The following is a 21372-nucleotide window of genomic DNA, read 5'->3' on the forward strand; positions in this document are numbered from 1 at the left end:
TTGTTATCACTGAATGGTAAAGATTGTTTTAATTTATCAGTTGGTAGTAAAAGTGAATATACATTGTATATTGTATAAAACAATGATTTAAGTTGATTCAACTACTATATATTCTGGACAAAGAGAGATAACTCCAATCAATTGAAAATTTCTTGCTATTGCACAATATTGTGCAATTAGATATTTCTTGCTATTGCGCAATACTGTATAATTGAAAATATTTGTTATTGCACAATACTGTGCAATTGAAGATTTCTTGCTATTGCGCAATACAGTGCAATTGAAAATTTCTTGCTATTACACAATACTGTGCAATTGAAGATTTCTTGCTATTGGTGAATACTGTGCAATTGAAAATTTCTTGCTATTGCACAATACTTAATATAATAATTTTGGATCCTGATTTGAACCAACTTGAAAACTGGGCCCATAATAAAAAATCTAAGTACATGTTTAGATTCAGCATATCAAAAAAGCCCAAGCATTCAATTTTTGTTAAAATCAAACTTAGTTTAATTTTGGACCCTAGAGACTTTAATGTAGACCAATTTGAAAACGGGACCAAAAATTAAGAATCTACATACACAGTTAGATTTGGCATATCAAAGAACCCCAATTATTCAATTTTTGAGGAAATCAAACAAAGTTTAATTTTAAACCCCGATTTGGACCAACTTGAAAACAGGGCCAATAATAAAAAATCTAAGTACATTTTTAGATTCAGCATATCAAAGAATCCCAAAGATTCAATTTTTGTTAAAATCAAACTAAGTTTAATTTTGGACCCTTTGGACCTTAATGAAGACCAAAATAAAAACAGGACCAAAAATTAAGAATCTACATATACAGTAAGTTTCGCCATATCAAAGAACCCCAATTATTAAATTTTTGATGAAATCAAACGAACTTCAATTTTGGACCCTTTGGGCCCCTTATTCCTAAACTGTTGGGACCAAAACTCCAAAAATCAAACCCAACCTTCCTTTAATGGTCATAAACCTTGTGTTGAAATTTCATAGATTTCTATTCACTTATACTAAAGTTATTGTGCGAAAACCAAGAATAATGCTTATTTGGGCCCTTTTTGGCCCCTAATTCCTAAAATGTTGGGACCAAAACTCCCAAAATCAATCCCAACCTTCCTTTTGTGGTCATAAATCTTGTGTTTAAATTTCATAGATTTCTATTCACTTTGACTAAAGTTAGAGTGCGAAAACTAAAAGTATTCGGACGACGACGACGACGACGACGACGTAGACGACGACGCCAACGTGATACCAATATACGACCCCAAAATATTTTTAATTTTTTGCGGTCGTATAAAAATTGCACCAGTTCTTTTATGAATATATGTTTAAATTTCAGACAATTTGCAAAATCAAGCAAAAGTCAAAATCAAGAACCTGACCTTGACCTTTGACTTTGGCCTCATTTTCAACATTATGTCCCACTGACCTCAAACAAAGATTCTAGGTTTATACAGATTATGAGCTACAAAAACATATCGATAAATTTATTTGGTATTGGTAGATAAATCCTGTAAGATTTCTCCGGATTTCTTCCATCCAATCAGTCAAAACTTTCCGAGGATTTAATAAACAAGCATGAAAAAGAATGTTGTCGCTATCTTTTGTTGGTAACGGAGAAGAAACATTAATTAAACTAGTGCTTGGAGTGATAACTCGTGCAATAAAAAAAATATGAATAGAAATATATCATCAACAATGAAGATAAAACCCCAACAAAATACACTGTCGAAAAATAACGAAATTATATACATTTTGTTTGAGATAAGATTGTAATTTGCCAGAGGTAAATGATCACTGTCACAATTGTGTCATATTTGATTAATTTATCGTCGAAGACTAAACTGACAAAACTTTCCTGATTCAATGTATTTATAAATCGTGTTCTAATGAAGGCTGTCGATACCTCACAAAGGTAGACAAAGGAAGAGAAAAGATCAGGGCCATTTTAATAACCACACAACATGGTATTTACCAGGGACACTGTCCTAGATGTAATTACGGGTACTACATAATAAAGAAAAATCAACTTTGCATCATGGCCAATTGGGTTCAAAACTCAACTAATTGACATAAACAGAAATTATTAAAATAAAAATTTATCAACAATACAAAATGTTCAAAATATATTACTGAGGCTATCAGTTTTAAACTTTATACTAGGATTGTCAGCCCTTAAATGGCGATTTTAAACAATTTCATTTTTTTTCTGCCATCATCTTGAAACATTTAATAGGTTAACAGAAATTGTTATCATGCAGATATGATATAAGAATAAATCAAATGACAAAACTTGTCAATTGACTGCTTATCGGTGTCACTGTTTTTTTTCTAATTTAAAGAACATTTACTATTTTTACATCATTTCTAAATAAAAATCATTAACACTAAAACGGATAGAGAAAAATATATATATCAAATTTATCATCAAGTCAAATTAATTGTAATATACATTGTTAACTGCACAAAAGAAATAAACCAATAACCAGGAAAATACAAAACAATGAAAAACTATTTTTTTGTCTAAGATAAGTGAAATTTTATGAAGGGTTAAAAAAAATATTGATTTATAAAAACGTGTCCACAACAGATTGAATCTTAAAGCTGATGATGAAACAGAGACAAAACATGTATCTGTTCAGCAACTGTGGTCGCAGGCTGGAAGAAAGTATTTTCCGTTGTCTATGAATTTGTCAACACTGCTGAAGTCGAGATTCGTTTTCTCTGCATATAATTATAGATTATCGTTGATTTTCTCGCTTCAGCCAAGACGGCGAAAGAGAGAAAGGCAATCAAGTTGAGATGACCAATGATAATCTGTTTATCGCTATTTTACCTATGACGACGGTCAATTTCATGTCAATTTTGTTAGCAACGCCACGTGTCTGCTTAGTTTATAGCGATAATTTATCCATCTCAAACGAGTAGCATGATATGAAAATGATCACCAAAAAAAATCAAACGAAAAATGCACAAAATAGCGATGATTTATTCGAATAACCACCATTTGAATTAAATATTCAAAAACAGAAGGCATCGTTATTTATAAAAGTTTATCAATGAATTTAAAAAAGAAAAGTTTTAGACATTGTCATTGTCATTGTAATTTGTTCCATTTTGTCTTCTGTCTTAATGTTTTCTTTGCTTTACTGCTCCGTGGTCTATACTCGAGTTCCTCAATATCTTCTGACATATCAGTATCCTTAAAAGTAAGATACATATTTTGTCACAAACAATCAATTCACTTTACCTAAATAATTGACTAAATGTACTTCCTATATATTTATATATTCCCACATATATTTGTGTATATAAATTGTGCAGTTTCACTGTTAACATGTATACTGCTAGTTTGAATGAATACTGTGTGAATGATTTTTTTTTAAATTATATCGAGAAAGAGCATTTAGAATACAGTGAATATGTTTGAATGACAATACACCAAAATCATTAAACAATCTAATGAAATTTAGATAGAAATAAAATTTGTTGAGATGTTTTGTTGTTCAGAATAATTATCATTTTTCCTTCCCAACATTTTATTATTTTGGTTTGTTTTTTCGCCATAAACATGTGTATAGATGCGGGAATGGTTTACTTTCTATTGCCTCATTGACAAAGAAATTAAGAAGAGACATTAATTGAACTTATTGTATTGCCCAGATAAATCCCGGTTTTGGCCCAAGAGAATCAAATGCTTAACAACTATTTTAAATAGGCACATAATGTTTGAAAATGCATAGGGTCGGGAAATATAAATGAAAAGCATGAAGACTTTTTCATATGACGTCACAATTACGTCATAATATGTACCGTTTTTCGAAAACGATGAATAATACAGAATTTACGCAGTTTTCCATCATTATATTCATAGTGGTAAGATCGTGCGTAGCCAAGAAACTACATATCAATTTAAGCGAAGCTTTTCTATAACTATCGACATAATCTCACCATATTTAAAGTTGTTTATTGAGTGCACACATACTTTTCCAATCGAAAATATATTTAAAATCTGGTGAAAAACAAGAAATATCAAGACATTTTACAAAATATGCAAATTTTATCATGGTTTGTTGCCATGGAAACTCGTTCAATGTGAAATTTGTTTTTATTTTCTGAGTACCCTGTACCTTAGTCTAGTATGAACACATTTAAGAATATGTATGATAACTTTCAGAGTTGAAGTAATATTTGGGCCAAAAAAGGGCCTTATTACCCCTTCTCCTTTAAGTCAAACGAACTAAAGGTGTAACACCACTAATTTAGGCCTGGAAAGAAAGCATAAACCAGAAAGTAGTACACAAAATACTTCCTTCACATGGGCGTAACTTTCAAAACACGTAGAATATTTAGGTTGGTATCAAATGAAAGTTGAATGACCGGTGATCATAGTAGAACACTTTTTAACATAATCGTTTTAATAATAAAACAATTGCATAAAATTTGAAAAAAGATTGAACATGTTGCCTGTTTGTCAGATCTAAAGTACCTGTTTTGGTACATTCGAAGTTCCAGTAACCAGTTTTGTCTTATATTTCATTTAAGGTATGTTGATTTGTTCAGTGTTGCTTTGACATGCAATGATTGTCACTTTATTCGAACTTAAAACAAGAAAGCAGTGTCTACTTGAATTTGAGGAATTTAACAAAGAGAGTAATGGAGCCAATCATGTGTATTGTACTTCCCAAAGAGATTACTTTATTATATAAAAAAAAGAACATTTGTGCTGGTCAGAAAATTTGATACCATTAAGTTTTAAGATTTTTATATCTGTGAATGCTTGCCAATGAAAAAATTACCATGTTTCTTTGCAAGACAATTGTCTTAACAGCTTGTTCCATAGAATCCAGTTCTGCAACTATTTCAACCAAACCACTTCCGCCTTTCCATTGCCATCGTATTTCCCTAACGATGTCTTCAACTTCTGATTTCAAACATTCAAATAGTTTGACAAATTGTCTTATTTGGGAAGTATCTGTTGCGCGAAACTCAGAAAAGTTTAAAGACTCCAAGTCATAATTTGTAATTATTGTTTGTGCTCTCTCTGCAACTGGTTGTATATGTCTATTGTACTTACTCTTGAAAGTATCGAACTCCTCTTCCTTCATTACATGACGAGAGCTTTGTTTATGATTGGAAAGGTTGGTGATAGATTTACCACTTTGGCTGTTTTTACCCGAGGGCAATTTATGTTGTAATGATAGCAAAGAAACATGAAACTCTGTGTGTAAAAGTCGACCAATCTCATCAACATTCTTAGAATTGTGAAACGTTATACCACATATATCACACTGTGTGTCATCGACTATAGTCATATCACATAACAAATTACACATCGCACGCTGTTCTATTACACTATTAGTTTCTTTCAGTTTTCTTCGCAATACAAGGTTTTTCAAGAATGTACATATAATCTGTGCTGACCTTAACTGTTTTTCTTTACTATATTTACAATCCCCAAATTCTTCGTCATCTGAAAAATCACTATCATCAGCTTGGTCGGTGTCAGCATATATTTGTTGTGCCGATACTTTGCTGTTTTTACTTTCACTCTTGAAAGTGTCTATTAAATCTGAGAAGATTTCCGTGACATTTAACATCCTTGTTTTGTTGTCCCATGTACATTTTAGGAGTTTTTCTCCTTTTTGATTCAGGAAGTTCCGAAGACAAAACCCAAAGCATTTAGTGTCACTAGTCCTAGTAAATGATCCGAAGAAAGTTTTCATTCCAGCAGGATATTTATTATCTGACTTAATTGTTAACAATCTTTCAACTATAGCTGATTCGAGGTAAGAAAGTGACAGTCCTTTAATGTTCACCAAATACACTGCACAGAGAATCAAAATGTCCTCTGCTAATAAAATTATATTAATTTCTGAATTTAACTGTTCCCTATCTGGAGAATTTGTGTCTCCGTTTCTAGCACTGATGTCATAAAGCTTATGGAATAAAGTGTCCAGAAAATTAGTATTACTTTGCATTCCAATAGTTGCCTGTATAAAATTCTTAAAAATTACACTGAGTTTTTTACCAACATCAAACGACATATCGCCATGCAAGGCAATAAGATCCACAGTGGAACATTTTGTTAAGGGTTCTATGCTCATATCGATAAACTGAACAATTGATAGAAAGGACGAAGGGATATAAAATGATGATACATTGGAATATTTTGACAGCAGACAGAGACCAATGAAAGTATAAAATCTTAGCCACATCAAATTCAATCCAAGTTCTGAAAGTGAAGTTTTATTAGCAACAGTTGAAGAGTTCAGCAAAAAAATAGAAAATTTTCCGATCGCCTTGAATGGGTCTTTTGTATCAGTAAGTCCATAAAATGCATCTACAAAATGTCGAGCTACACTCGTTTTGAATTTACCGGTGTTGGAATCAAAAATAAATCCGCACTTTTCAAGATACCTTTTTGAAAGATAGTCTCGATCAAATTCTCTCTTAACGATATCAAGAAATTTCGAAAGGTTTATTTTAATATCGACATGGATGCCAAATACTTTAATGCAAGTCATAACCTCTAAAAAATGACTCAAATGTTTCTCTTTTTTCGTGCGTAACTGTGCATATTGATCTGTGATATAATTTTGTAACTGTCGTTTTACACCATTTATATCAGAAATTAGAAACCAAATAGAAGACGCATTAGATTCGTTATAGAAATCACGCACCGAAGAACTTAAATGAACTAAATCATTTAACAGCCTTTTACAAGGAAGGAAAACATCTGGTTGTAGTTCACGCTTAGACAGCAGTTTTCTTTCTGTACCCATGAGTATGCTTAATAGATCTTTAATGCCAGTATCCAGTATGTCTTCTATCTCTATGAGAATTATATCAGATTTTATAAGTTTACCAAAGATAACTATATTCATGGGCTCATGTAGACCCTTACAGCAATTCGACCAACTACATTTTTTGGGGTCAATTTTGTATCTTGTGCACAATCTTAAAGTTGTTTGTTCGTCATAAAGAATTGCTTTGATTCTAACGTACCATGCTGTACATTTTGATAGTAAATCTGAAATGATCTCATAACGAATTGTTGACAGCGGAAGTTGTACTTTTAGCGGTTTGTTTTTACTTGGGTTGAGATAATTTTTTCTAAGAATCTTCATTATCAGAGGCTTTTGTTTCGGATTAAAAAATGCCTTTTCACCTCCCGTTTGAACAGTTACGCCATATTGTGCATAAATGCGCTGGTTTATTTTATTGGCACTTTTCGTTAAAAGTGTCAAAACTTGAAATAAACGTTGTATTCCTTTGATTAGATTGTTCAGGATATCCGTATCACACCTGGTAGAAAAATTCATCAACCAATCAGTACACTCCAGAAAACCAATTTCTTTCCCTTTACATGTATCAAACAAACGCAAAGCATCTTGAATGTATATTTCTTCAGACAAAAGAAGTCCAAGGAGATAATTAGCATCCCCTAACAGGCCATTGTGTTTAGGATTACTACATAGTTTTATCACTTGATGTAATTTATCTTCTAAATAGTTTTCAGATATCTGACCTAATGGTATTTCGACTCGAGTTTCAGAAATCAGACACTGACAGGCCATTTCCATGTCACCTATATCCTTGTACATCGTGAAAGCATCTGTAAAAAGTCCATTGCGTAGGCACAAATCTGCGGCATTCTGTTTGAAACCTATAACATAAGTAATTTTCATAAGTTATTTCAGATTACAGAAAATTTTAAACTGCAGGACCAAAGAGGCCTCTGAATTCACCGTTTCTCTAAGCAAACTTTGGCACGTTTGTATCGGTCCAGTGCAAAACCATAAGACTCAGCGTATAAGATGATTAGGTTTATAGTAAGACATTAACAGTGACGACGAAAAATGGTCACGATATTGGAAGGTTGAGAATTTATGATTTATTTTTATTTCTCTAATATAATATGAACAGAAACAAGGCATGAAGGTCAACGCATGGTAGCGGTTTTCAACCATTTCTGTATTTTAGGTTTAAAGTTTCGAAATGTGTGTAGCTAAATGACGGTTTTGATTGAAAGCACGAAAAAAATATATATATATATATAGCAGTCGTATCAACGCCATAGGACCATTTCAATATCAGATTTTGTTCAAGTTGGATGACTTGACTAAACAATTGCAATCTATGCTTGTGAAACCAAATCTAATGTCCACCAGAATTTATTTGAAACGATATAAGATTTATGTATCAACCTTTTCTCCAAATTGATATAATAAACTCACTATTTCTTTTAAACCTTGAGGAAGTTAACCTAGTTAACATTAATGGTTTATTCAATTTCTATAATAAGCTAGTGGCCAGTCTTATCCATAAAAAATCTGGCCACCAGCTTTAATTTTTCAAATGAACACTTTTTACCTACTGGTTCGAAGTAATTGACTTTTTTGTCGAAATTCTTAAACTGTAAGATTTGAGGGCCATAGCCATTGACGATGCTTGAAATTATCAATCATTCATTAAGTATGTTCAACAGTGTACTCTCCCTCGACTGTTGGGTCACTCTTTGTGTCATATTTCTGAATATTCATAAAAACTGGTAATTATTTATTCCTATCTTTAGTTGGTTCATACATCGAAAGTCTATGCGATCACTAACCATTTTTAATGAATAGATTCTTGGCATGATATACATATTGATTTGCCTCAGTATGACGCTTTTCTAAGAATTCTACTTGTTCAGAAACTGGAAGATTCTTCAAAATAAACATCATTCCCGTTTGGTCTTTCTTTCTGTGATATAATTCAGCCCAGCTTTCGCTTATTGATCTTAATGACTGATTACTTCTTGGACCATATGTTTCCTAAAACAAGAATGAATTAACGCATTTCAAACTGATAATACTGACATTGACAACTTTTGCACTTCTTAAAAATGGAATGATACGAAAAGAGTTTAACCAATTTAAAAATATGCCTTTGTTGGCATTATATCGGTTTTTGTTTTTTCAACATTTCTCAAAAAGTGAATTCATTTTGAAAAATTTTTTTTACCTATCCAATTTGAGCAAAATACGAAGCTTGTTTCATATAAACAATTGTCACAAACACCCTTGGAGTCTTTTGCTATATGACTTATTTTAGTTATTAAATGTTCCTTTGATCCGAGTGCACCATAGCATTGCATATGCATATTGAACCAGGTTGTCATATCTGAAATCAAGCCCCTTCAAAATACCTTTTCTAAAAGCCAAAGGAGAACATACATGTAGTGTTTGCCAACTACTTCAGCATGGTTAAGATATACCGAGTACTAGTATAACATGTTACAGTATGTAAAATATTGTATTCCTTCTTTATTTTTACTAAAAGGATTTTCCTTTATAATTGATTATATGTCTAAACCTGACGCACTGGTTATGCTACAATCCTTATATATTTTGTTTTGACTGTTTTATTTATTATATCTGTTTGGTTTACGCATCATTGTAAATATAACGGAATTTGATTAGACTGTCATCAAAGTGAGAGGGTTAGCGCTATAAAACCAGGTTTAATCCACCATTTTCTACATTTGAAAATGCCTGTACCAAGTCAGGAATATGATAGTTCTTGTCCATTCGTTTTTGATGTGTTTTGTTCTTTGATTTTGCCATGTGATTATGGACTTTCCGATTAGATTTTCCTATAAGTTAAGTATTTTTGTGATTTTACTTTTTACTACGTTAAAATATCCGTCATTTACATACCACCCGCGCCCTAAATATAAATTTCTTCTGACAATCCTTAACAAATGTTATACTATTACCTGATCTGTTAAGTTGTTCCTCTCAATCACTAACATTGCTTCTTTAAACATGTTTTGTTGAAGATAGCATTCAATTGCCTCATTATAGTAAGAAATGCGCTCGAAGCATTTAGCACTTCTCTCTGTTTCTTTTAAAATTCTGTACATATGTCCAGCTTTACGATACTGTAATTAGAATGCAAAATGTTAATATCTTTAAGAGCTCAAGTCATGATACATTTACTTTAAAAAACAGAGAGTTCATTATTTTATCCAAATCTTTTGAAATTTATTGCGAATGAATTGTCTTTCCGTATTCTAAATCACCCAAAGCTTTTCAGTATGCAGTGACCTTAAACAATGACGCCTCTCACATGGGTAGGGAAAATCCGCAATGGAAGGAAAAGTAAATAAATGTGGAAGAAAGAAAGAATATCAACCGATTCATAAACACCACTCAAAGAGAAGCTATAATGACCAGTTAATACCCAACAGATTTGTTGAGGGGACTGGTATTCCAGTGTCAAGGCGAACGATAAGAAGAAGAAGAAGAACCGATTCAGAAATTAAAAAAAGATGATACATACAATAATTTAACAACCGTTAGGACAAAATGTTGAAAGCATGCAACAAAAAGACAAATAAACATCGCTCTATCATCTATGTAGTCCTGGTTTCCGTGTTGGTTCATTTTTGTCATATTTGTTTTTCGTAAATTATTTTGTTAAATTATGTCGTTAATTTCTCGCTTGAATTGTTTCACTATTTCCATTTCGAGACCTAATATAGTCCACCTATACGGTATGATTTTTGCAGGTTGTACGATAGACTATTGTTACTTAAATTCACTTTTTTTCAACTTAGTTATCTCATTGGCAATTATACCACATCTGCTCATTTCAATAATGTAACATAAAAAGAAAAATCGAAAAAGGAAAAAGAAGGTACAAATGTTCAGCAAATTTGCCAATTGTTTCAACTTAAAAATAATTCATTTAATTTTATAGCAGTATAGTTCTGACGATAAACATGAAACATTATAAAAAAAAAAAAGTACCAAAAAAAAACTAAATAAAACGAGGCAACAACACAATGACATAAAAGAATACAATAAGTGGACTTATCTTATGTCAGGATGACACCAACGGTAGAATAGTATATGCTAAATACCAGTTGTTTTAGTCAGTTTATTGTCGACTTATGGGTTTGAATGTCTCTTTGTTTTCTTTTGACTCTCGTTTACCTGTTGACGTTTTTCGTATAACTTTGCTGCTAGTCGAAAATCTTTAGTATTTTCCAGACACTTTCCTGCATTTGTATATTTCCCTAACTCAAGGAATAACTCCGCTGATTTATAAAAGTTTTTTCTCATTTCTCTTGGGTTTTGTCTTGCTTGCTCGTAATATATAAATGCATCCGCAAGTTTTTCTTTTTTATCATCTCCTCCTTTTTTGAAACAATCCGCTGCAAAACCATACAGCTGATTTCTCATAAATTCTTCTCCACGTTTAATCCAGTCTTCTTCTAAAGACGGCTTTGCAAAGGATTCGATTTCTGAGACTGAAACATTTAAAATATTAAATAGAGTTTTATAAATGGTAACCCCTTCTGATATTCAAATGTTATAACAAACTTAGATACACATGTAAGACTTCTATATCTGAGACTGAAAATTTTGATAAAACTAAAATATGAAATACGAATTTTAAAAATGGCAACACCTTTCTGGTTCTCAAAATGTTGTCCTTAACATTATAATAGACTTTTATTATATATAAACAGTCAGTTGTGCAAGAAATTTACGGGATGATAAATTGTATTCCTAATTTAGAAGTGCATGTGGAGTTCTTTATATATGATAATATATAGCAATGAACATACCCCAGTTAAATCTAAATGCATTCATTATGTAAAGTTTGCATTGGATGACATAAGGAATAGAAAACTTTATGTTGAATGCACCAATCACTGTATATTTATCAATGCATTTATAATTTTTGTAAACTGCAATGAGCGCTTTCGGAACAAAGGCTACGAATGATATTTACTTAATAATTTTCGGAAGAATTGATGAAAGTGTATTTTGTTATTAAAGAATGTCCACTTCTTTTGATACATGGAATGTGTATTTGTACACATAACTTTTTAAACATATTATACATGTGAAACAGGATCAGCTTTAATTTTCCGGAGCTCATATGATCTACCGCCCCCCCCCCCTTCCCCCAGTTCGTGTGGTTCAATCTTTAGTTTTCTATGTTTTGAGTACTGTTGTTTATCTGATTTCATTTTTCTTTTTTAAACATGGTGTTATAAAAAAGAAGATGTTGTATGATTGCCAATGAGACAACTATCCACAAAAGACCAAAATGACACAGACATTAACAACTATAGGTCACCGTACGGCCTTCAACAATGAGCAAAGCCCATACCACATAGTCAGCTATAAAAGGCCCCGATGAGACAATGTAAAACAATTCAAACGAGAAAATTAACTGCCTTATTTATGTAAAAAAATGAACGAAAAACAAATATGTAACACACAAACAAACGACAACCACTGAATACTGTGGATTCATTTATTTTCGTGGGTACCAATTTTCGTGGATAAGGGAAAACTTGCATGTTCGTGGATATTTAATTTCGTGGTTATGATGCAGTTTACATACAAGCCTATAGAAAATTTGTCATTCGTGGAATATTTAATTTCGTGGTTCACCTGTAACCACGAAATCCACGAAAATTGATATCCAACGAAAATTAATGAATCCACAGTATACAGGCTCCTGATGTTGTCAGTTTATTTACGACTTATGAGTTTGAATGTCCCTTTGATATCATTCGTCTCTTCTCTACTAATTATTGATTAATTCAAAACTTTATTCAATAAAACATTTACCAGTTAAACATTACTTCACACCTTTTAATTTTGTTGACTGAAATTTAATAAAATCTACTACAATAGAAAGATAAACAAAATACGAACTGTTTGATACTGTTTGTACCAGATGTAAAGCATTAAAAAACTCAAACATCGGTAGTCTAATGTCTTCGTCTTCATCAAATATCCAAACGTTGACTCTTGCTCGTGTGACGGCTGTATACAATTGCTTTAGTTCCGAATTAAGAATTTTATGCAGATGTGGATCAAATTCCAAGTGTCTCGTACGAATATTGTCTGGAAGAAAATGTGGTATAATAAAAAAAAATATACAGTAATAGCATGAACAGTATCAAAGTTGCTCAACATTATGAGCATTTCGACAAATGATTTATGCTTGTGGTCAAACCATTTGAAAGTGCAAAACCTTATAACAACGTCGAAGAGCTTTTTAAAGTACATAAAGTAAAACCAAATCCGGAGCTATGTGTGATTGAGACTAACTCTTTCATTTAAAATGAATTCAAAATCTAGTTTGACTACGTACAAGATATCACAAATAATGATAACGTTGATGTAAACTGAGCACCAAAATGTACTGTATGTTTTTTAACGCAGCACTATTCCAGAAGTTATTGCACTTGAATACTTGAATGCATATTATCCGGATAATAATAGAAAACATGAAAAAAATACTCATATAAAAAATTAATGGATATAACAATAAACTCATCACAGATACTAGGATTTAAAAAAAAAATTTGAGCCAGACACGCATATCGTCTACAAAAAAGTAAAATTACTGAACTCCGAGGAAAATTAATCGGAAAAGTCCCGAATCAAATGGCAAAATCAAACGACAAAAGACACCAAACGAATGGACAACAACTGTCATATTCCTGACTTGGTACAGGCATTTTCAAATGTAGAAAATGGTGGATTGGACCTGGTTTTATAGGGCTGAACCTCTCACTTGTATGACAGTCGCATCAAAATTACAACAAATTACTCATCAATGACACTCGAATAGCCTGTGTCGCTCACTTGTATTTTCTGATGCTTTGGAAATCTTGTAAAATAAGGTTAAAATGATAATTTATAGTATAAAATATTATTAGATACTATAATAATATCTTAGATAATAGTAAAAAACTGCATAATTTCCGAAAAATTACTAACTCAGGGGCAGCACATTTTTTAAACCAGATACTCTTATTATGATTGTGGACAAGGTTGGTTACATGTGTCATAGTAGTTTCAAAGGAGAATGTTTTCGTAAAAGATTACAAAAATTCAAGAAAAATTGGTAAAATTGACTATAAAGGGCAATAACTCCTTAAGGGGTCAACTGACCATTTTGGTCGTTTGCCTTATTTATAGATCTTACTTTGCTGAACATTATTGCTGTTTACAGTTTATCTCTATCTTTAATAATATTCAAGATAATAACCAAAAACGGCAAAATTTCCTTAAAATTACCAATTCAGGGGTGGCAAACCAACAACCGGTTGTCCGATTCATCTTAAAATTTCGGGACAGATAGATCTTTATTTGATAAATAATTTTACCCCGTCAAATTTGCTTCTAAAAGCTTTGGTGTCAGAGTTATAAGCCAAAATCTACATTTTACCCCTATGTTCTATTTTTAGTCATGGCGGCCATCTTGGGTGGCTGGCCAGGTCAACGGACACATTTTTTAAACTTGATACCCCAATGATGATTGTGGCAAAGTTTGGTTACATTTGACCCAGTAGTTTCAGAGGAGAGGATTTGTAAAAGTTAACAGACGACGATGGACGGCGGACGGTGGACGACGGACGACGGACGCAAGGTGATGAGAAAAGCTCACTTGGCCCTTCGGGCTAGGTGGGATAAAAAGAGAGTTAAAAAGCCAAATTAAGTACGGAGTGGAAGAGCACAGAGGACAAAAACAATCCTTAAAGTTTTGTCAAATACAGCTACAATATTTGAATAAAACACTATACCGTCTCTTAATCTTGTAATCCCACCAACTGCCACCGACTGAGACTTTCGTACATCTTTAATGAAACTTGTAACCACTCTCCAATCCTTTGACGCCTAAACAATAAAATCATTGTAATATTGGATGAACTCTACAAGGTAACCATTTCCAAAATCATAAACAGCTTATACTTAATCATTGATCAATTAGAATATGCTAAGATACATGTATTACATAATTGATCTTAGTTGATAGTTATATTCATGTGTAGCTCTTTGAATGTTTCGGTTCTTATACAGCTTGTACGCTTGGCTTCCTCGAAAATTCGGCTTTGAGCGTTCCTGATAAAGGCAAACCAAGAAAAGCAGGTCAGATGCATGCAACATATTAAGTGTTGATTTCAGTATTTTGGCACTTTATTTTTTCCGTTCATATTTTTGGCACTTTTGTTTTCCGAAAAAGAATAAACATAGAAAATAATTTTCTAGTTAATGTCTTATGCGTGTCAAGACAAAAAAAATCTCTTTAAATTTAATGATATAGTTGTGTGTTATTTTTATGAATTTTACTACCTTTGAATGTTTGAATACGTTATAGAGCAAAACATCGTCAAACTCTAATCCTTTGGCCTCATAAATTGTAAGTATGAGAGCATTTGAAAGTTCCGGTGGTATACTTTTCCTAGATGCATCATCAACAACTAAGATAGCTTGATGTGCTCCGAATTCGATATGCGATGTTTTGCGTTTATGTTGATGTATCATTTCAGCCAATTCCTCAAATCTACAAGATTCTATAAGAACTGGTTTCGGACCAGGGAATAGACTTTGTTCTTTTGTAAGCTTGTCAAAGGACTCTGGAAACATTTCAGTTAGTAAACAAAGAATACTAGATCCCAAGGCAACAATTCCTGTGTGTGATCTGTAATTATGAGTCAGTTGGTATACATCCTTTGGAATAGCAATTATTTTGGACTGTTTCTTCTGAAAACAAAATGATAAAACTTTTAGAAGTGATAATTCTTATAGCAATTGCAATTGAAAGTACTACCTTCTTTTTCAAATGACGATATTATTCGTGAATCGACAAATGAACAAATATGGCCGTATTTTCACCTCAAAAACTACTCTGTGTACAGCCTTACCTGTGCCGTTTGGAAATTGTTAAGGCCTAGCATCCAATAGATATATAAAAGTTGAATGCATTTTGTGTTTAAGAAAGATAAAATCCTTTTGGGCTTTCGATGGGCATTTTTTTCCCTTTCAGCAGAAGGTGTAAAAATAAACAAACACCCGAATTACTTTGATACTGTCCACTCCGATAAACTCTTTAACTCACCTATATTTGTGTAGATACCTATTGTCCATGTCAATTAAGGACAATGAAAACAATACAAAACAGTTTTAACTGAGGGAGCATCTCAAAGTTGTACCACAACTTCGTTAATTTTCACGACTTATGCATGACGGAAAACAAATGCCAATCAAAATCCAAGAGAGATTTTATCTTTCTGAAACACAAAATGCATTTTACTTTAATATATCTAGTGGATACCAGACATTAAAACTTTTCCAACAGGACAGGTAAGTCTGTACTCAGAGTAGTTTTTGCATGTAAATACAGTCATATTTGTTCGTTTGTTATGATGATAATTAAACAGTTGAATAGCTAGTTTACAATTGAATTCCATTCATTTGATGTGTCTGAGATTTTGATATTGCCATTTGATAAAGGACTCTCTGATTTGAATTTTCAGTATTGAAGTTCGGTATTTTGTTAGGTAACTTTATTCTTGAAACACGTATCCTAATTGAGTAGACATTTATAATGAACTGATATAGGTGAAAAGATACAATTACATTCAAATCAATGTACCCCAAACATTTTTCTATAAACGATTCAACATTAATTCACCTTTTCTGTGTCAGCAAGATCTCGAAATAGGCTTATTAAATCGGCAAATCTAAATGAAACCCCTTTCATTATACTTTGAGCTGTATCACCAGTCATAAAAATACCACTTGGATGCCCGCACATCTTTATCAAGAGAGAAAGTTCAGCTTGTGTAAAATCTTGTGTTTCGTCAATGTATATCTGATGTATAATCCAATGAAAGTGCTTTTGATTTTGAAACCTTTTATGTAAGTTAAAAATAAAATCTGTTTGATCGAAATATCCTTTCGTTTTCCGAAAACGTTCATAAAGTTGAAACAATTGATATATATGTTTCCTTTCTTCACTGTAAGCAGGGGCACGCTTACGACCAATTCTAGAATACTCTGTCTCATTTAAAACTCCACCTTCGGATGAAACTGCTTCAAAGGAACCCTTAAGAAATGAGAAAATCTCAGTCCAAATGAGGGACGGATGATATTTCTTTTCGCTGCTATTCAATTTCATTTTTGGCCATATTTTTTCGACGAAAACATCATAAGTGACTTCTCTTCTCGGGTCCATTTTTCTGTTTAATCTCAATCTTCTATTCATTTTGTGTAATTCAATTTCATCTTCACTTCCGCTGTCGTCACTGCCACTTTCATCCAAATGTAGTATATCTATGACATCGTTGTCATCATTTGTCCATCCTTCCATATGCGATTTTGGACTTCCATCAATATTCCTATCGAAGTAGTATGGTGGACCGAGTGTTGCATCTAGCATTAGCCAAAGCTGACGAGCTGTGAGGAAAAGTGGAAATTGATGATCGTTTACATCTTGCATCCGATATGGCAAATCTTTATTTGTCATTTGAAGGTGTTTTGCATTAGTTTTATAGGCCTTTAGAAACTCTTTGAATGTTCTATGAACTTCTTTAGAAAGGAAAGAATTTTTTGTGACAAATATTTGGTGTAAATGATGTACATTTTCAGCCGACTGTTCCCTTTGGCAAGTATCTTGTGGGCTGTCGTCGTTAACTACATTTTTGACATCTGAAACAAATGAGAATAATGTTAATGAAATATACTCGACTATATATGCCGCAAAAAATGAGTGTTTTGATCCTATTTGCGTTCCTTTATGTTAATATGGAAGTAACTGGTAAAATGGTTATATTTTTATATTGGTACACGTCCTTTCTTTATTAGTACTAGATACTAAATATCACAAAATTATTTTCCATTTGTTACTTAAAGAATCACCATTTGAAAGAAAATCCTTTTTGAATGAGTTCAGGAAGTATGTTAGCAACCATTGTGATTTTTAACGATTTTTTTTTAAATATCATATCTTTACTATCGGTGACATTGATGACGGATATGGTCATTACATTTAACATTAATTCTTCTACAGAATCATACATCTGTCACTTTATATCATTGTGGTATTAATTGACACAAAACTTTTTTTCACATTTGAAATTATTATGAAAGTAAGGTTCGAATTCCCTCAGACAAGGTCAGCTTTGGATGTTTTTATTATTATTATGAATTCCTATTTGATTCTAGAGATCTTATCATGTTTCGGTTCGGATACGATTTTTGTTGAAGGCGTTCTCGGTGAAGATTAACCCAGAAATCATTCTGGATGCAGATGATTTATAAAGTGTTATCATATACTTAGCATTAATATGATAGCTTTTGCATATGTGTAAAGGGCGGAAGTGCACAAGCCATATCTTCTGACCCGGGTTGATAACCCATATCAAGTGCCTCTCGTGCAAAAAACCCATATCAGTGCCTCTCGTGCAAGTTACTTCCGGTGTTTCCGGTATCGGTTGTTTACTTTTCCATTGTGACGTCAGATGTTTTTTATGACGACGTCAAAATTTACGGGAACTTTTGTAGGGATAGTTTAATACTTGCTAACAAATGCCATTGACAATTATGAATCATTTTATAGTACAACAAACATGGAGTAGTAATGATCGTAAAACTCTTCCAAATGTTCATGTTTCAAAATGCCTCTATAGGAAATGTTACCATAAATATACAAGGAGTTAATGATGCTGTTGTTGGACAACTATAGTATATTTGATTCATAATTTTAATTTTCTTTATAAAATGTTTGACTGTTTTAGTTATTGCATTAGTTTATTTGCGTTACACATGTTACATAAAACTATTGTCGGAAGTATATGATAAAGCGATTAATACATGGCCTTTTCCATATCAGCCTGGGTATCATCCCTCGACCCATATCAGCACCTCGACTCCGTCTCGGGCTGATATGGGGGTCTCGGGATGATACCCAGGCTGATATGGAAAAAGGCCATGTATTAATCTCTATTTATTTTCATTGACAAACATCAGTAGTTAATCATAATCTACCTTTTATTGGCTTGTAAGAACATGCGTTTGTGTTATCAGTTATACATTCAAAACCAGGTAAGAGTGGTTCAAGGTAAAGACTTGTTTGTAACCAGTATTGTTTAAAGGTGTTCCACAGCCTATACAGACAGCATGTGGTCTTCCCGGTTCCACTTCTTCCAATCAGTATAATTGGTGCAGACTGTGGCAGACTTATCATTTGGTATTCTAATTCTGTTACCTGAAACGGGTAATCGGTATTGAATGAAATAGAATTCAGAATGTTGGCGGCTAAGGTTGACGAAACGGCATAAAACTTTTCTGTGTTATATTCGTTTGGCTTTGAATTGGCAAGTGGATATAATACTGTTATATCACTAGGTAGCAAATCGTCATTATCTTCGTATGGAACATATAGTTTAGGATATTTATATTCAGTATTCTTTTCGAGAAGTCCATGTTTTCCGTATGGTTTAAGCTTTTTCTGAATAAGGCAAGTTTTTCCTTTGGTATGGGCATTTTCAATTCTGTCGATTATTTTCTCCACAGATCGATGAATCTTTTTATGATCAAGAACAATATCCCAGATCCGTATAATTTGAGCGTATATTGAAAATGATCGGTTTTCAGGCAAAGATGAAAGACGTTGTGAAAATGAAATTGCCTCTTCCCAAATCAGCCTGCTGCCTTTTGAAATCTTAGCTTCATATAATTTTACTTTTTCTGAATTTGTTTTTAGCCTTTTCTTTACATCCTTTGTATATTCCCCTGACGCCAGCTGTAATATTCTTTCTGCTATAGTGCACCTTAAATCTGTAGAAATATCGCTGCGTTGCATTGCTTTTCGCAAATCGAAAGTGCATTCTAATTCCCATGGCTTGTCGTCTATTGACTTCAATAAGATCTGAAATAATTGAATATCATGCATAGATGTATACATATATTTACTAAAGGCATGATAAAATATATCAATGCAGAAAATAATGCTAAAAATAGTCCTGGATTCGAATATCAATCATTTTTTCATTTGGTCCTTTCGATACGTCCACAAACTACAACAGTTAATGTGAATATTCTATTGTTTGAATTCTTTTACACCAGTTATGTCAAAAATGGATATATATATATTTGTACACGACAAGTATCAATTTGAAGTCAAGAACTTCAATAGCTCATAAAAAGTCATTTACTAAAATTTTAACAGATTTAAGATTTCTTTTCCTTCGATTTGACACTCAAATTATACAATGCTAATACAACACGAAAGTTACCCGAAAGGGAGCTTCATAACCTATCAATATTTTTAGCTTAGTTTTGTTCCCTTAACAAATGCTCTTCCGACTAACAGTATCAATTTTAAATTCTAGATCTTGACAATTTCACCTCAGTTCATCTTTTAGACGTCAAAAACAGTTTTAAAAAATTACATTTGCAATGTTAACTCAAATTTGTCAACTTAAATGTGTCAGTAAAAGTACACAAGAAATGTAATAATTAGATAGGAAAGCAAAAATACATATTTTACTCACTTCGAGTTCAAGATTTTTCGTCGAGTCCTTAATATCTGAAGTCATTTGTCCATTTTGCTGTTTAGATAAATAAAAATATTCATTAATATCATTGCTTTGCAGCTAAATTTCTAATACAATTTAACGACAGAAATGATTGTTCATAGTTGGTGCCTACCATTTTATTATTGTTTTACTATGTTCGAATGATGTGTTTATGTTTATGTTTAAACACATATGTTTATGAGGTAGATTATTTTTTTTTTGGCGATAATGACTTGAGGTCGATTCTTATCGATCTATCTTATAGTATACGTATGTTTGCTTTGAATTTCAAATTAAAAACTTGTATGGCTATGACTATTGTTAAAGTTATTAAAATCTGTTCAGTTAGATTTATATTCTAACGAAAACCCCAATGAAATAAGATGCTCCTTGTCATATGTACATCATCATTTAATACATGTTCACTTGTTTCCCTATATCTACCTGGCGTGGTAATCTACTTAAATATTTTGTAATGTTACATACCACTTCAATATCTTCCCCTTGCTGCACAATTTCAGCCTGTTGATATATAATGTTATATATAATGCCATTAAATGCCAAACGTACAAGTTAATGAAAGTTGAACATTAAATATTGTTCACTTAAATGTATAAAGATCATACTGCAAATTTAATGCAATTGAAGACCGCATAAACAATATATGTCAAAAGAAGATGGAACGGAAGGTCACTTAGTTGCACCTTGAATTCGAATATAAAAGAAGATTAAAAATCTACAAAATAAAACTTTCATATTAGTCTGTCATAAAAAAACTTACAGGAATAACCAAAATTATTGAACTTCATTTTTTAACTTTGTTTTCCATCTATATGAATCCTAATGTAGGACAAAAATGCAACAACAGTCTCGCTTTTTGTCGTGTCATTTATACGAGCATATTTTGTGCTCAAAAGATATTTTGCTTCAAATTTGCGAATTCAAAAACTCTGTGTAAAA

General features: G+C 32.3%; 1 protein-coding gene across 1 annotated transcript in view; it reads right to left on the reverse strand.

Moving 5' to 3' along the window:
* Positions 1-3008: 3008 nt before the first annotated feature.
* LOC139486803 (TPR and ankyrin repeat-containing protein 1-like) overlaps positions 3009-21372 on the reverse strand; it is a 32202-nt gene continuing 13838 nt past the window's right edge. The window contains exons 11-22 of the mRNA XM_071271776.1: positions 20899-20934; positions 20389-20445; positions 18881-19763; positions 16527-17542; positions 15185-15595; positions 14635-14728; positions 12755-12946; positions 11012-11328; positions 9790-9954; positions 8641-8845; positions 4826-7695; positions 3009-3228 (exon numbers count right to left, since the gene is read on the reverse strand). Coding sequence (XP_071127877.1) covers positions 3124-3228; positions 4826-7695; positions 8641-8845; positions 9790-9954; positions 11012-11328; positions 12755-12946; positions 14635-14728; positions 15185-15595; positions 16527-17542; positions 18881-19763; positions 20389-20445; positions 20899-20934 — 6351 coding nt within the window. The 3' untranslated portion in view covers positions 3009-3123. The remainder of the gene's footprint in view (positions 3229-4825; positions 7696-8640; positions 8846-9789; positions 9955-11011; positions 11329-12754; positions 12947-14634; positions 14729-15184; positions 15596-16526; positions 17543-18880; positions 19764-20388; positions 20446-20898; positions 20935-21372) is intronic.

This window comes from Mytilus edulis, chromosome 8 (assembly GCF_963676685.1).
Source record: "Mytilus edulis chromosome 8, xbMytEdul2.2, whole genome shotgun sequence".
Taxonomy (NCBI): domain Eukaryota; kingdom Metazoa; phylum Mollusca; class Bivalvia; order Mytilida; family Mytilidae; genus Mytilus; species Mytilus edulis.